The following is a 16,630-nucleotide window of genomic DNA, read 5'->3' as shown; positions in this document are numbered from 1 at the left end:
CCTCACAGGACATTTTGAAAAATGATAATTTAATATAATTTAGCTTTCTCTTTTCTCTAAAATTAAAAGTAAATCCGGCAAGCTACCTCAGAGAGCCCGGCAAGCTACCGAGAGTATTCGATATGCCAGACACAGTAACAACAAAGTCTCCAATGGAGATGTTACTGGGCCCGCTCAAGCAAATCGACGATCAACGGGGGGGCCTTTACCTTTACCTTTAAAAGTAAATCAAAGTTAAGAAGTGAGTTTACAAAGTCATTGAGAAGTCCCTATCTCTGCCTCTGTCCTGCTATAATTATGTTTTGTGTTACTTTTCTATTTTCCAATAAATCTTTCTTTTTCCAAAAATTAAAAAATATTTTCCCCAAAGTTACTGCGATTTTTCAAATCTAACTTTACCTCAATAACATCGATTTTTTTTTTATTTAATTTACTTCACAAGTTAACATGGAGATCAAGTTTGCCTTTCAAATATAAGGAATTATTTTGTACAAGTAACATGCTGCTTTTATTTTAACTATATGTGTTACAATAACTTGAAATATTTTTATCTTTATTTTTAAACAGTATAAGAATGTTGAAGTTGAGCTCAAGTCTCCAGAATTTAAAAAGAAAACTCTACAGGAAAGTAAATTTGTTCGCTGATCCCTCAGTAATTCATGTCTTTATCCAGATTGAACTGGTAGTGGAAATAATTTTTCATTCTCACTCTATATTCATAGGTGTTAACAGATAGCAACACATATATGTACATTAACTGTGTATATATATGCATATATATACATATATACATATATATATTGCCTTTTGGGTCACACCCAGAGATGCACAGGGGTTGCCCCTGGTTCTACACTCAGGAACTACTCCTGGCGGTGCTCGGGGGACCATATGGGATGCTGGGAATGGGAACCCCAGTTGGCCGTGAGCAAGGCAAATGCCCTACCTGCTGTGCCATCACTCCAGCCCCGAACTATATATTTTATATACATTTATGATGGTCATAATGGTTGGGTAATTTTGACTCATAATAGCTTAAGATGTCATGGACTCAGAAAATGTCACAATAACTATCAAATTTTCTACTCAAAACAGAATATCTTGGGGCTGGAGCGATAGCACAGTGGGTAGGGTGTTTGCCTTGCACACAGCCAACATGGCCGACACAGGTTCTATTCCCAGCATCCCATATGGTCCCCTGAGCATCGCCAGGAGTGATTCCTGAATGCATGAGCCAGGAGTAACCCCTGAGCATCGCCGGGTGTGACCCAAAAAGAAAAAAAAAACAGAAAATCTTTCTAACAAATCCTAAATTGACCTTACCTTTTCTTCTCTTTGAGAATCTTACGCTTTGCTTCTACATCTTCCAAAGCTTTCTGCAATACATCCTGAAGAGGTACCTTTAGTTAGCATAATACCATGAAATTAACAAAAGTCCAGCATAACTTAATTATACTATTAGACAAAGGTTTCAGGAGGGTAACAATGATGGCAAGGCACGCTTAGTGCCCCAGGCAGGATTTTCAAGGCATAGCATCAAATGCTCACTACCTACCCTGTCCACCACCTGAATATCTTCTCTTATGGCTTGAGACATCCTGATACTGGAAGCCCAGTTCCCTTAGCAACTCTATCCAATGCCTGCATGCCTCAGAAAGCACATGGCAGAGAGCAATTTTCTTAGGAGGTGGAAATTTACACCCATTCTTAGAAAAGAGGCCACAACCACCCTATACTAGGTGTTCAATCAACAGTCTCCCAAACAAACCCTAAACACAGCTAAGTGGGAAAAGCCAGAAAAACAAGGAAAGTCACAAAAGAAAAGCCCCAGATTAGACCAACAACAACTCACTCCTGGCCCCAGTCTTAGAGAACTTTTGTATTTTAAGTTTCTTGCTTCTGACTTAATAAAATATCCCCTGATCTTCCAATCTTTGTGACCTGCATTCTAGAAACAAGAGCCAAGAAAAATGGCAATAGAACACAATGCTACCACAGTCTACCACAGTCTGTAGTTAACAAATACTTGTAATCCACTTTTCACCCATTCTTCTCCTTTTGTACATATTTGCGCACAGCTATAGAATAGCTTTCACACAAACTACACATAAAAAAATGTTAATGTACCTATACTCTGACTTTTGTCTATAAGAACCGGAAATTGAATGATGATTATTAAATAGTTTTAAAGAAAAAATTGCAATTAAAGTTTTGTGATGGGACAGAGAGATACCTCAGTGGACTAAAAACATACTGTGAATTCAAGAGGCCTGTTTCAATCCTGACGCCTCATGGTCTGAGTTGTTCTGGGTGGAGCCACAAAACAACAACAAAGTTTTTTGAGTGGCCAAACAAAAATGACCCCTTTTTTATTTTTTTTTATTTCATAAAGTAGTTCACAATATTTCATTACATTTAATATTCAAACACCAGCCCCACCACTATTACACCTTCCCACCACCATATTTAGGATGCTTCCATCCAGAACCCCAATTTCTGCCCCAAAGGAGAACCGAAATAATATATTTTGTATTGTGTGTTTCTCGAGAGTTCAAGATGCAGCTTTTTCTAATGTTCATTGATTTAAAGAAGGCCTTTGATTCTGTTGAGACGGAAGTGGTCATAGAAGCCCTAGCCAATCAGGGCATTCAAACTCAATACATCAGGATCATGTATTACAAACTCACTACTAGGATCTCACAATTCTACAAAGAAGTGATCATTGATGTCAAGAGAGGGGTTTGGCAGGGTGATACCATTTCACCGAAACTCTTCAGTGCCACCCTTGAGAACATCATGCGACAAATGGAATGGGAAGGAATGGGAGTGAAGATAGATGGTCAGCAACTACACCACCTCCGCTTTGCTGATGACATCGTTCTAATAACATCAAACATCAGCCAAGTGGCACAAATGCTGGCCGACTTCAACCGTGAGTGTGGAAAGGTCGGACTACAGCTGAATCTCACAAAGACAATGTTTATGAGAAACAGTCTCGTTCCTAGAGTTCCATTTGCTCTCAATGGAACGAACATCTCTGAATGCAACAGTTATGTGTACCTAGGTCGAGAAGTCAACACGACAAATGATCTGGCACCTGAGTTGCGCAGGAGGAAGCTATTTCTTCAACACCTTCAAGAGTGTTGAAGAAATAGCTAAGATAATGAAGAACCTCTGGCTCCGGGCACATCTGTTCAATTCCACTCTTCTTCCTGCATTAACATATGCCTCAGAGACCTGGGCCCTATGAAAACAGGATGAGAACACTATTCGGGTCTCCCCAAGAGGAACTGAAAGAGCTATGCTTGGATATCATGCTTCACTCAAATGAGAGAAAGAATCCGGAGTTCCAACCTCCATCAACGCTCAAGAATCAGGGATGTTGTCTCGTTTGCCAAGGCATCGAAAATCAGATGGGCTGGACACGTAATGAGATTTAGAGACGACCGGTGGACTAGAGCCATTACTGACTGGATTCCATGGGATGTCAATAGACGGTGTGGCCGCCCACCTACGAGATGGTCAGACTTCTTCATCAAGACCCTGAACAATCAGTTTGAAGCTCTTCGTGTTCCTAGAATGAGCAGACACCATTGGGCTACAATAGGACGCGACAGGGATGAATGGAGACATTACTGGCACCTACTCGAGCAAATCGATGAGTAACGGGATGTCAAGTGATCAAGTGATCATTTCCCGATCGTCCCAAGGTCTCTGAAACACTGAGTTGACGGAACGGAGTCAATTCTCAGAGCTTTTCTCTTTTAGTTGCTGTACATCCTGATATTGTTTCTCTTCGCTTTGCTTTTTGTTTGTTCTATTTTGTTGTATATTGGAGTAAGAGAGGAGGGGAGCTAGCTCGAAGGGCCAACTGCCCGCTCTGCATGAGGGAGGGACCGCCATGATCCCTAGAAACACAGTTTCCTGCCCGTGAGCAGGAATCAACTCAGAGCAACAAACAAGGTGTGGCTCCTAAGCCAAGCCAAAGCAATAATGAAAACGAAGTGACCTTGGTTTGAGGCATCACACAGGCCCGCACTGCAGTCTCATCAATCCTCTGATCTACGTGCCACACTGTTTGCCACCTAAGGTCTGGTTTCTCTACGCACAATCAAAGGGACCCTCCCTTGGCCTGGTTTGCTCACCACCTTCCTCTTCTCTTCTAGCAATCACTATTTTGTTTCTGTGGTTTAAAGGTTTCTTTCCTTTTTTGCTGTTTTTTCTTCTATCCTTGTTTTGTTTCTTTTTTTTTTAATTTGTTTTGTTTCTTTATCTTGCACACTGAGTGAAACTCACTGTGTCCTTACCTTCCTGTTAGAACTATTCTGTGGGCATAACAACCTCTAGCTTTGTGTTACTGCAGATGGCAAGACTTCATCTTTCTTTATTTTAAACAGAGTAGAGCAGTATTCCATTATGAACACACATCACACCTTCTTTTTTCAAGTCTCCAGTTGATGGGCCTTCAGGTTTTTAATTTTTAAAAAATATTCTTGACTGGGAGCCTGTTTGGAGGTTCTAGCAGGGGAGCGCAGCTACCACTCATATAGCCTCCACTGAAGACTGGTTCGTATCTGTCGGGGAAGGCCATCCTCTTCGACCGAGCATGCAGCTTCAGGAGGGATGCACATGGAGCGATGAGGGAGGAAGAGGATACCTGCCTAGACAGCCAGATCAGCCGAATCAACCCTGGCAATCAGTGGGGTGACAGATGTCGCAGCCAGATCACCCTCACATCCTGTAGCGATAGAACAGTGGGTAGGGCGTTTGCCTTGCATGTGGTCAACCTGGCCAACCCGTGTGTTTGATTCTTCCGCCCCTCTCGGAGAGCCCAGCAAGTTACCGAGGGTACCTCACTCGCATGGCAAAATCTGGCAAGCTACCCATGATGCATTTGATACGCCAAACACAGTAACAAGTCTTACAATGTTACTGGGCCCGCTCGAGCAAACCGATGAACAACGGGAGGACAGTGACAATGACAGTGTTGTGTGTTATGAAAAACTGCTGAAAATGCTACAAAAAAAGTATTCAAGTATACTACAAAAAGTATCTTCTATAAGATATCACTAACATGTTGTTAAAAGATGAGCATTGTGTGCTATATATATATATATATATATATATATATATACACATATCTGTAAAAAATGTGTATTTCCCTCTGAGATTGGTTGCCTCCTACTTTGAATCCTATCAAATGTGGTTGGGTAATCTTGGAGTATGGATAGGGTTTGTGGTTTGACGCATACATAGCCGCTAGGTCCAGGAATAGGTTCACTGATGGGTAGGCTCTGCCTGAGCGTGTGGAGAGCAGCCGTGAGCATGGCAGTGGCTGGGTTCTGGAAGTTTTCAGCTGCTGGGGTGGGCCCCTTGGGGCGGGGAGGGATCTCATTCACCCCTTTCTGGGGTACTCTGAGTGACTCAGCCTAGTGTGGGTCCGGTGGCATGGTTATGGCAAGAGGAAAATGACTTCTTTATATCAAGTTTCAGATACTCCTAATATCCTCTCACCTCTCCCTGTATAGGCTATCCCATCCTAGGCCTTATCTCTCTAGATGCTCTATTAGTGTGCAACTGCTTTTCTTATTTTCTTTCTCAACTTGTTTTATCAGTTCTTCAATACTCCAATTTTAACAGAAAACAAATCATCATCAGTAAGAATAAACTTTAAAGGTGCACCCTCTTCCTGAAATGAAAAAAAGTGAGACTTTTCATTTGATGGGTACACGCTGATTAAATAGTATTTCCACAAAGCTTAAAGTGAAAGAAAAAGGTAAATGGTTGATAAGTATTTCACTTTAAATTCAACTACCCAGTTGCCCAGAGGAATTTGAGAGGTCAAAAGTTGAGGTCATTCTGCTTTGTTCTCTTCTCCACATTAAAGAAACTAGCTGCTTCAGAGTCACAAAGAAAGCTGGTCACAGACTTACCTGCCCTTCCTGTCAATGCATTCAGAGCAATAAAGCAAGGGGGCAGAGAGAACTAATGGGCTAAGGTAAGAAGAAAGCAAGGTCCTGACCCATTTGAAAGAGTCTGTCTCTTTTGTCACTCAAATAAATAAAGCCAAGGAAATTGATTTCTTGGAGACAAAATATAAAAAGCTTATACTAAATCGATAACAATAAGATAGATCTACCTTTAACTTAAAACTAATGAAAAAAAAGGGAACTTTAGGACAAGGCATGGGTGCTTTGGGGCATTTTCGTATGCTACGCTTTGATTTTATCCCCTATTCATGATTGCTAGATATGAGAGCTCTTCATCAGGCACAGCCCCAGTCCTTGAAAGCTTAAGGGCAAATCACAGAAATAATTCATATATGAAGACCAAAGACGAGAATGAACAAAAAATAAAATGATGCATTTTTTTTCATATACCTACTTATCCCTTTTCACGCAACATAAATATGTTTAATGATACACCATAGTAGAAGGTTCGTACTATATTTCCGGTAAAAGTTAGCAAACTTGCAACATTCTTTTTCTTTTTTGTTGTCATGCATAATAATTAATAATAGCTCTTTCTAACCCATTTTACTCATGGGCACAGCACAAGGATTGCACAGAATGTTTATGAACTATGCATAGCAACTTATAAGAAAAAAGCTTTGTAAGCTGGAAGCATTGCTATTAATATTCATAATTATGGTACATAATTCCTAGCACAAGAAAGAAGGATTGCTTATTAGTCTTTTCCTGCTCTCCCCATTTTTTAGTCCAATGGGAGCACTAATTTGAAAATGTATTTTCAAGAAATTCATAGGCTTTTTTTCTGTGAACTTTCCATTATGTTCTGCTTTTCTTATATTACTTTTCATTTCAAAGAAATAAGTTGTGATGCTCTTCCCTCCTGTTCCAATTTTACTCCATGTTTTATCCCTCTTTGCTCTGCCTCAGCCTCGCTCCCACTCGCTGGGCTTTCTCTTTTCTCTGCACTCATCTATTCTGTTTACCTGCACTGAAATAAACTTAATCTTCTCAGCCTGCCTATGTTTAAAAAGTAAGTTATGAGACACCATGTACAAGGGGAAAAAAGTGGTTTGCCATCTGAGTACATGACTTTCTATGTCATACCTTCGTTGGAGAAGACAAAGAATATCTGCCAGGGTGGCTAACTTTGATTCGTGTTTCTTTCAACATGAGTTCAGCTACAAATAAAGGTAAGATCATTATAATATAATAAAATTTGTAAAAATTTAAGTGAACATTATATACAGAGCCATGATCAGAGCAATGGCTTACAGGTAATAATAACAGAAAATTCTATATTCCCTCCATAGCGCTAATACGTTGTAAAACTAGGTGGCCCTACCAGGCTTTCTTTTAGGCATTGCAAGTAATAAAGCATAAAAATATGCAAAATGCAAAAGTCCCACCTGAAAAAGCAACTGACTAAAAATTCTCTGCAATCCATGAAATATTTTTCCAGAAGTTACTTTTTACTTAACAACAAAGTCTCCAATGGAGACGTTACTGGGCCCGCTCAAGCAAATCGATGAACAACGGGAGGACAGTGACAGTGACTTTTCACTACTGGATCACTGGAGAAGATTTGACCTTGCTGATGTAAGAGCGAATCTGTTGACTATTTCTCCTTAAAGCTAATGTATCAATAATCACTAAATGATCTAAGTTAGCATCATGATATCTAAGTTAGCATTATGACAACTAGAGTTTCTAACAGGTCTCATATCCTAAATGTGTTCAGGATTATACATGTAACAATTAATGACATCATAAAACAAAACTAGAGATAAAAATAATTCAGACAAAAGTCCCTAGAAGCAAAGAGTATGCTTGATTAATTACAGTCTATGATAGCGAGAGTGGTGTTATGACTCCAAATAGCACTCAATTGTTTGAATGTATAGAATAATAATGGTTCAAGTTATAATTACATACCAAACTTTACTGCTTCTTCTGCCTTTTTTACTTCGTTTTTAAATGCTCCCTTAAAAGAAGATGTGATGTACTGATACTTTCTAAAATGAAACAGAGAATAACATAATCAAACAAGATTTTCAATTTAGAATTTAAGAATTATCCTAAAGAAGACTGTATGTCAGAATTATATGATTATTAGTAGAATCCCAGAATATCTAGCTAATAAATCACCTAGGAAGATGCTTCTCACTTTCTATTTTACATCTGTCAATTTTGTAAGGAATTTCAAGAAACTGATAAGAAAACCTCAGTCTTGTGACCAGAGTAATAGTATAGAGGGTAGGATGTTTTTTGCCTTGCATACAGCCAAACCAGATTTGATCCCTGGTACCTAATATGGTCCTCTAAACCCACCAGGCGTGGTCCCTGAGCACAGAGCCAGGAGTAAGACCTGATCACCGGCGGGTGTGACCCAGCATTTTATGGTTTGTACACACTAGGAACTAAAGAGACGTTAGCAATTCTCATTATTAATACCAGATTTTGCATAAAATGAAGCTCAGTGAAATGAATCTGCCCATTCTTCCAAAAGAATACGTTTCAATTCCATTCCTTCTCTAATGTAGAGCATCCACCAGTCTGAAACACCTATATTTCCTATGGGTGAACTGACGATGCCATTGAAAGGCAGAGTAATAAATGTACTGGTGTATAGGAAGAGAATCCATCTGACTCACAGTGCTTCTCAGTGTTGTCAATTTTCTTCCAGGGGAAGGGAGGTGGGGTGGTGGTGGTGGTGGGGGGGGGGGGGGGGTTCTGTTCCTCTAGGACTCAGCCTCCAGTTTCTCCACTGTCAGAAGCTTTTCCAAACCTCTCTCCTTAACTGCATTTACTTTACCTTTGCCCCCAGTCCTTGTGTTCAGCCTCTGTCTCCAAACTATTTTTTCTTTCTAGATTATATTTTGTTCTGTCACACTTTAGGACTTCATTTTTCTTTGCACGTTTCACGGCCTAGCTCTAACTGTATTCTATCAATTTAATAGCTCTTAAAAATTTCGCTTATCTCTACTTTTTACAACTTACTAATTATTTTCTCTCTAAAGGTAAAGGTAAAGGTAAAGGTAAAGGCCCTCCCGTTGATCATCGATTTGCTCGAGTGGGCCCAGTAACGTCTCCATTGGAGACTTTGTTGTTACTGTGTCTGGCATATCGAATACGTCACAGGGAGCTTGCCAGGCTCTGCCGTGCGGGCGAGATACTCTCGGTAGCTTGCCGGGCTCTCCGAGAGGGGCGGAGGAATCGAACTCGGGTCGGCCATGTTGGCTGCGTGCAAGGCAAATGCCCTGCCGCTGTGCTATCGCTCCAGCCCTTTTCTCTCTAAAGAGCTTTTAAAAAATAAGATCAATGGAAAATATTGGATGGAATGAAAATTAAAACAGTATAAAAGTTTTGGTCCTTAGAATGGGTAATAGTAACTCTGACTTTAGAACACTCTTATACATTATCATTATATAATTAAATTGGGGTTTTGCTTCATTGATGGTAAATTAATAGCACCCATCAAAATTAATGATGTACTTACTTTGACCTAGAAATTTGTTTCTGTAATTATTTTCTACAGAAATCATTGCATACTAGTACAAATATACAGATGTCCAATTATGACAAAATATGAAAACCCTACAACTCCTAAATATATATTAATCATAAAGAAATGAGCACTAAACAATATATTTAACAATGACAGATAATCCATTGAAGATAAGTAATAAGTGAAGACAGAAGTTGCATAGGATTTTATGCTTTTAAAAATCTGATGTGTGTGTACTTTCTAATGTGAAGATGATGAATTGGAACCCAACCAGGGTTAATCCCCAGAACACATTGTCCCCAAGTATCACTGGGTATAGCCCTGGAGGGCCCAAGCAAAGCCAAGTGGGTTCTGGAGGTCTTTGAGCCCTGCTTCAGATGGGTCTGTGGTCCAAGCAATGCAAGGCCCATGCAGCACTCCTACATCAGGCCCTGCCCTGAAGAGTTGACTCACTTAGTCGCATATAGCTGGGAGTCCCCCAGTATCCCCTGAGTCCCTTCACAGAAGCAAAATAAATTAAACATAAAAGTAAAATTAGATAAGTTATTTGATTACATCTAAGAGTCATCTAACACCCCACTTAAATGTCTATCTCCTGACATTTTAATTCTGGCTTTTTCCATAGCACTTTAAAGTACTCACTATTTATTTTAACTTAATGCCCCACCCAACACACACTGTGTAAGCTTTATGATGGCAGAACTTTGTAACAGGTATTTTTATTGTTTCTTTTACTGAATTCCCAAATTCCTACAAAATTCATTTACACCTAACGTTTATTCCATCAATTTGTTACTATTCCTTTGTATGGTAACAGCTATTTACTTCTTGACATGTCAAGGAATGTGCTAAGCCTTTTCATATTTAAATACAACATGTTTTTAATCCCAGTCCTCATAACAATACTATGTGGTAGAAAAATTTCCAATGCACAGTAGCAAATAATTTGACTTAAGTCATTTCTGAAGATCCACAGCTAATAAATATAAACTCAGATCCAAATTTAGCCTAGCCAACTTTTCTCAACTTCTTTTCTTTACTGAAAGATTAAATAACTCAATATTATACAAAATCATTAGGGGAAAGACATATTATTCACAGCATACCAACGAGATGCTTTCAAAACATCATTTCTCTGTCTTGGTGGATGAGTGAGAAGAGGGTGTGTGTTGTATCCCTAAACAAATGACAAGGCTGTCCCAAATGCACAGTAACAGAGAATATTCAATGGCAGAGCATAAATTCAGTGTTCCCAAACAACTTTTAAAGGATTATTCTGCCCCTATGAGAGCAGGTGATTCTAATTTCATATCATTTAGGCTCTTTTCAATGTTACAGGCTAATGGTAAAGCAGCATGAGAGAAAAATGGAATCCTCAGAAACTTTGGCTGACTTCCTTGAAAAAAGAGCTTTTTAGGGGAAAGAGAAATAATACAACATGTAAGGCATAGGCTTGGTCCAGGTTTGATCCCCAGCACTGCCTATGCTGTGACCCTTAAGCACTGCTGGGTGTGGTCATTCCCCATTCTCCCCCAAAATAATTACAAACATCTAATACTGTCTTTAGTTCCAATGTGCAGAGCTTTAATGCTTTTATTAACCTAATAGCTATTTTTTCTCTTAAATATAAAGGATTCAAAACCAAAGAAAATCAGTAATGCTGTGTGTTGCCTATAATAAAGTAACACTGTAATATACTAATTTGCTATGTCATGCAGATGCAGATAAACACTATTTAAAAGTTTAAGAGTTACAGTTATATGGGGCTGGAGCAATAGTACAGCAGGTAAGGCATTTGTCTTGCATGTGGCCAACCCGGGTTCAATTCCCAGTGTCTCATATGGTCCCCTGAGCACCACCAGGGGTAATTTCTAAGTGCAAAATCAGGAGTAACCCCTGATGGGTGAGACCCAAAGAGAAAAAAAATTATAGTTATAAAAATTATAAATTTATATAAAATATATAAAAAGTTAAAAATAGGCCTTGAAGATATTTTAGCAGAAATTCTTCTCAAAGCAATTTTCCTCAGCTACAATCTAGACTGCAAGGACAAATCTGTCCTCATTTTTAAATGGCACTACTTTCTACTATTGCAAAGCAGAAACTTCATTAATCTCAAGCCAAACTCCTGCCCTTTTATGAGTTGCTGTGCCTCATGTTCTATGTCTTCAGAAACCAATTTTCCATTCTGTACATACTCTATTTAATATCTGAATATTTAACCTGCGAACCAAAAGGAGGGTGCTCAACCACGTGAAGCTTTCTTAGAAAACAAATCCCTCTGAAGTGACTCATTTCCAAACTTCGCACAATAAATAAACTTTGAATTTAGTGGTTGAAAGCCAATACTCATAATAGCGCCATGTACAAACCCATATATACAATTCTTTAGCGTTCAGGTATATCCTGAGCAAGATAAGGCTATTTAGTTCTTCAGTGGGCTGGAGCGATAGCACAGCGGTAGGGCGTTCGCCTTACAAGCGGCCAACAAGGCCGACCCGAGTTCGATTCCTCCGCCCCTCTCAGAGAGCCCGGCAAGCTACCGAGAGTATTCGATATGCCAGACACAGTAACAACAAAGTCTCCAATGGAGACGTTACTGGGCCCGCTCGAGCAAATCGACGATCAACGGGAGGGCCTTTACCTTTACCTTTAGTTCTTCAGAACATTTTAGCACAGAAAACGTTGTATCGATGGTAACCCTGAAGCAGTTGAGATGGCTCCTTACTCTTTGAGGTCTTTATATATCCTTATATTGAACACCAGTGGAAAAAGGTAATCTGTATATCTTTTTCCTTAAACAAGTAGTCTCATTGGTGTGATTCTTTGCTAGTTCTATCTTCTCATATCCATAATCCAAGTTCTAGAACACTTATATTACAGGCTTTCTTGTTTTCACTCAGCCCTAAACCTTCTCACCTCCATCATTATGTATTTTAAGTTTCATAAACAGCACACCCTTTTTCTACAAAACAGTTAAGTTCCTGCAATCTCATAAATTTCTATCCTCTGAAGCATTGCTTTCTGAACATCAGCCACAATATACTGTTTTCAGCAGGATGCTGGTACTGGTAGCAGGATACTGGTATATAATCACTATCTTGTTCTGCTAATTAAATTTCATATTTCAAAGAACTCTCTTACATTATAAACTATACTAAATTCATGCTTAATTAATATATCTGAATTTTTCTCCATATAGATAACAGTAAAGTCTATACGTATTCACTGGATTGTTTTCAACTAAATGAAGGTCTGCTAATTATGTTATATTCAGCTTTTCGATGTAACTCTTCTACATCTTTCTTCTATTATCCCAGATTAAAGATAATCCCAGTGCATGTTTGACTATGAATTCAATAATAACATGTTTAGTTTTAATCTAGGTTTCTGATAAAAGCACTGAACAAAATGTGCTCAAGGAAAGAAAGCTATGACAACACCAAAAAGTCTTTAGTCCTATTCTGAACTTGTTAGATTTTAGGATAAAATGGCTAAAGCAATGAAAGTCTACCCATATGATGAAAATTCAGTATTCTTTTTCAGTTTTTAACAAATATACAGAAAATAAATACCATCAAATGTAGAAATTGATTCATGTTTATAATACTTAATATTTCTGGAAGTTTATTGTAGCTTGGTAATCAAGTAAATAGAGTAATCATTTTAATACCCTTTGAAACTGTTTAAATGTCTCAAATATCATTCTCATTCTCTAAATTTGTTCTGATACCACCATTAGAGGTACAGTGCCTTTCAGAAGAAATAAAGCAAGGGTCCTCTGATGATGGGTCAGAAAACAAGAAGGGAACACTATATATGCAAAATATTGCCACCTTAGAACACAGGAGAAAAATCAATCATATGTTCTTAAATGTGAAAAATCAATAGAGATAAGTTGAAATCATAAATCCACAAAATAATAAATCTTTCCAAACAAAATACTGAACACTAAATATCATATTTGATAATCTATTATAGCCCCTTATAAAATTTGGCAAAGTTATAAACCTTCATAAATACATGTGATGGAACAAAGTACACAATTCTAACTTTTTGTATAGTATGTCTAAGTATATATATGAATGTATATATTATATCTAAGTATATTATGTGATTTATTTAAGAAATATAAAATATACTAGAATTAGAAATAATCACTTCATATAAGTAATTTAAGTGATAAAATTCAAGTCACTATTATTTTCTCAGATTATAGAGGCAAATTCATGTTTTTCTATTGGCTTAGATTCTTTCTTTACCTATATTCAATGAAAGGAATAATTCAATTTGAAAATATCAGTTATATTAATTGACAGATCCTTGGTATTTTATAGAAGGAGGCCAATAGAAAAAAATCATCATTTTAATACTTTAAATTAGAGAATGCATAGGAAGATTTATGAGAAAAATCTAACCTTTGTTTATTTTATATTCAAAAATATTAGCTGCAATATAATCACAAATCAAGCAAGTGCTTTAAGGAATCCTCTGGGGAGTATACAATTCAGAGACTTATACCTTTAAAATCAAAACCAATATCAATAAGATTGGTTATAAGGTCCCAGGAAAATAACTGTTTTTCAAACAACAAGACAAATCCAGGATATCATGAATAGTGTGGCATGAAAGAAGGGCATTAAATATAAACCGGTAAAAGAAAATTAGAGGCAGAAAATGTTACTTTTCTAACTGACATTTTCTTTATCTATAAAATGGTAATAATATAACATACTACCGAAGGTCACTGAAAAAATTTAAATAATGCATATAAAACGTACATATACATATACTCACAATAATTACACATAAATTTTTCCTAACAATTTATTTCAAAACCAGAAATATTCTTATCTTTTTGTAAACTGTACCTAGAACAGCTTTAGACTCACAAAAGATTTTGTTGTGTAGTTAATAAATTAACAAACATCAAAATAAAAAAAAAGACCTGTTAAGCTGTTATGACTGCAAGTATAGTTGGCCAAGACAGAAAAAATGTAAATGTAAGATTAAAAAGGTCTATACTAAAAATGTAAAAGGCAAAGAAAAAATAAAGCAGATATGTTAATTATGTTCAGTCAATGTAAAACACATGCACACATATGTATATGACTTAGCTGTTCAAATATATAAACAGAAAACATAAGTGAACTGTGATTGTTTAATGGGACTTAGTATAAATAAATCATCTAAGATTCATTGAAGTGAAAAAATTTTGTTGTTATTCACCACAGTGTGCTGCTATTATGATCAAATATGTGTTACATGTAATTATTCTTTCAAGCTTTTCTAAATTTAGCTTTAACTTAATTTACAATATAAAAATCTTATTATAAAATTAATGTTCTCAGGATTTGAGGGAGAGTATAGTGGGCAAGGCATTTGCCTGGCACTTGCTCAGCCTGGGCTTGATTCCTAGCAACTCATATGTTGCTCTGAGCGCCATCAGGAGTAATTCCTGTGTGCAGAGCCAAGTGTAAGCCCTGCACAATTTGAAGTGTGGCCCAAAAACAAAATAAATGAATAATAAAAATAAAATTAATATTCTCACTTTGATAATTTTTGAGGTGAGCATAATAGATTTATGAATTAAAGTCTATGAAAAAAATAAGTAAAGTGAATTACCTGGGTCTGTAGAGAGAGTAACACAGGTGCTTTGTTTTAACTCTTTTGGCCTGTATAAATATTCTCATCCAAGGGTCAAAATACAGAATAGATGTATAAGCTCTGAATGACCACCTCTCTGGAAAACTAGAGAACAAAATGTCAAAGGTCACACTGTAGGAAATAAAATAAAATATCAAGTATTTGAGAAGAAAAACTAAGTCAGGCTATGATGGCTACCACTACTACTTCATAAATTTTACTTCTAAACATGACACAACAAACACCAGAAAATCTATAGACACACATTCTGTTTTAAGCATGACTCTAAATACAAAGGTTTATGTAAATAATCTACACAATGATTAGAAATAAACTTTAGTTTGCAAGTAACCCTGGCTAAATAGATTTACATCAGCAATAGAAAGTATATTTTCCATCTGAGCTATTTCCCAGAGGATGAAACCAAGTTAAACAAAACAGTCTTACACCCCACCCCCAATTCTAACATAAACAAAAGCAATCTAGACCACATGAATAAAGCCCACATTTTCATGAGTTTATCATTAACAGAAAATAGTGAAAAGATTTTAATTTAAAAATATGAATAAATAAAAATGTATTCTGCAAATGCAACATATATTAAATAAGTACTTATGGCTATCTGAGAGAGAAAAATAATATGATAAAAGCAATAAAAAAATAAACATATAAAAGCAATAAAACACTGTAAGTAGTTTATGAAGTAAACAATTCTTAAAAAATGTATATTGTTGGGAGATCACTCTCTTACAGTCTATTAACAACTCCCAGGAAAGTTCATTTATGATCTATAAATCCTCTCTTGTTATACAAGAAATAAAGACCAAAATACAAGCCCATCCATTCTTAACAAGCAGTGTTCTTAAATCTCTGGGTTCCAGAAAAGGCTACAGGAAGGGTTATTAAAATAAGTAATAATAATAAAACAGGAAGCAATAGAATCATCATTTTCACTATTTGCCTCTTTCTAGAGTGAGACAGCACAATTAAAATGAAATATAAAATCTGTCTAACAGGCTGCCCAAAGGGGTTATAACACTACCAGTCAGGTTAAAAAAAAGACAAGTTGGTAAGTTGAAGAGGTAGCCATACGAAATTCATGGATTTCCTTGTTTATCGGAAATTCCTCCAGGTACGATCTGAAGCTTACCTTTAGATCTGAAGCTTTAGATAATACCTTTAATTTTTCAAAAGACATGCTTTTCAAATAAGCCTTGAGTAGAGTTTCCTTACATAAATTATATAAGGTATCTAGTGTATGACTACTATTACATGATACTAATTTTTTGAGGGGATGGGCCCCATTCAGCAATGCTCAGAGAGTACGCCGGGCTCTGAATTCAGGGATGACTCCTGCTGGTTCCTGGGGATCATAGGCAGTGCTGAGGATTGAAGCCTGGTGAGTCATATGTAAGAACTAATACATTTTTTTTAATGAATCAAAATGAGACACACAATTACAAAGTTTTTCATGACTGGGTCTCAGTAAGTACTAATAGGTTTTTAAGTG

At 37.0% G+C, this 16,630-nt stretch overlaps 1 protein-coding gene across 1 annotated transcript in view; it reads right to left on the bottom strand.

Moving 5' to 3' along the window:
- MORC1 (MORC family CW-type zinc finger 1) overlaps positions 1–16,630 on the bottom strand; it is a 167,933-nt gene that overhangs the window by 105,971 nt on the left and 45,332 nt on the right. Inside the window, exons 9-12 of the mRNA XM_056109421.1 lie at positions 15,100–15,225; positions 7,902–7,981; positions 7,074–7,147; positions 1,321–1,385 (exon numbers count right to left, since the gene is read on the bottom strand). Of these exons, the coding sequence (XP_055965396.1) occupies positions 1,321–1,385; positions 7,074–7,147; positions 7,902–7,981; positions 15,100–15,225 (345 nt within the window). The remainder of the gene's footprint in view (positions 1–1,320; positions 1,386–7,073; positions 7,148–7,901; positions 7,982–15,099; positions 15,226–16,630) is intronic.

Source organism: Sorex fumeus, unplaced genomic scaffold (genome assembly GCF_029834395.1).
Source record: "Sorex fumeus unplaced genomic scaffold, SorFum_2.1 ptg000265l, whole genome shotgun sequence".
Lineage (NCBI taxonomy): Eukaryota > Metazoa > Chordata > Mammalia > Eulipotyphla > Soricidae > Sorex > Sorex fumeus.
The sequence above is the reverse complement of the archived record's forward strand: the minus strand, read 5'-3'. Positions and strand labels throughout refer to the sequence as shown.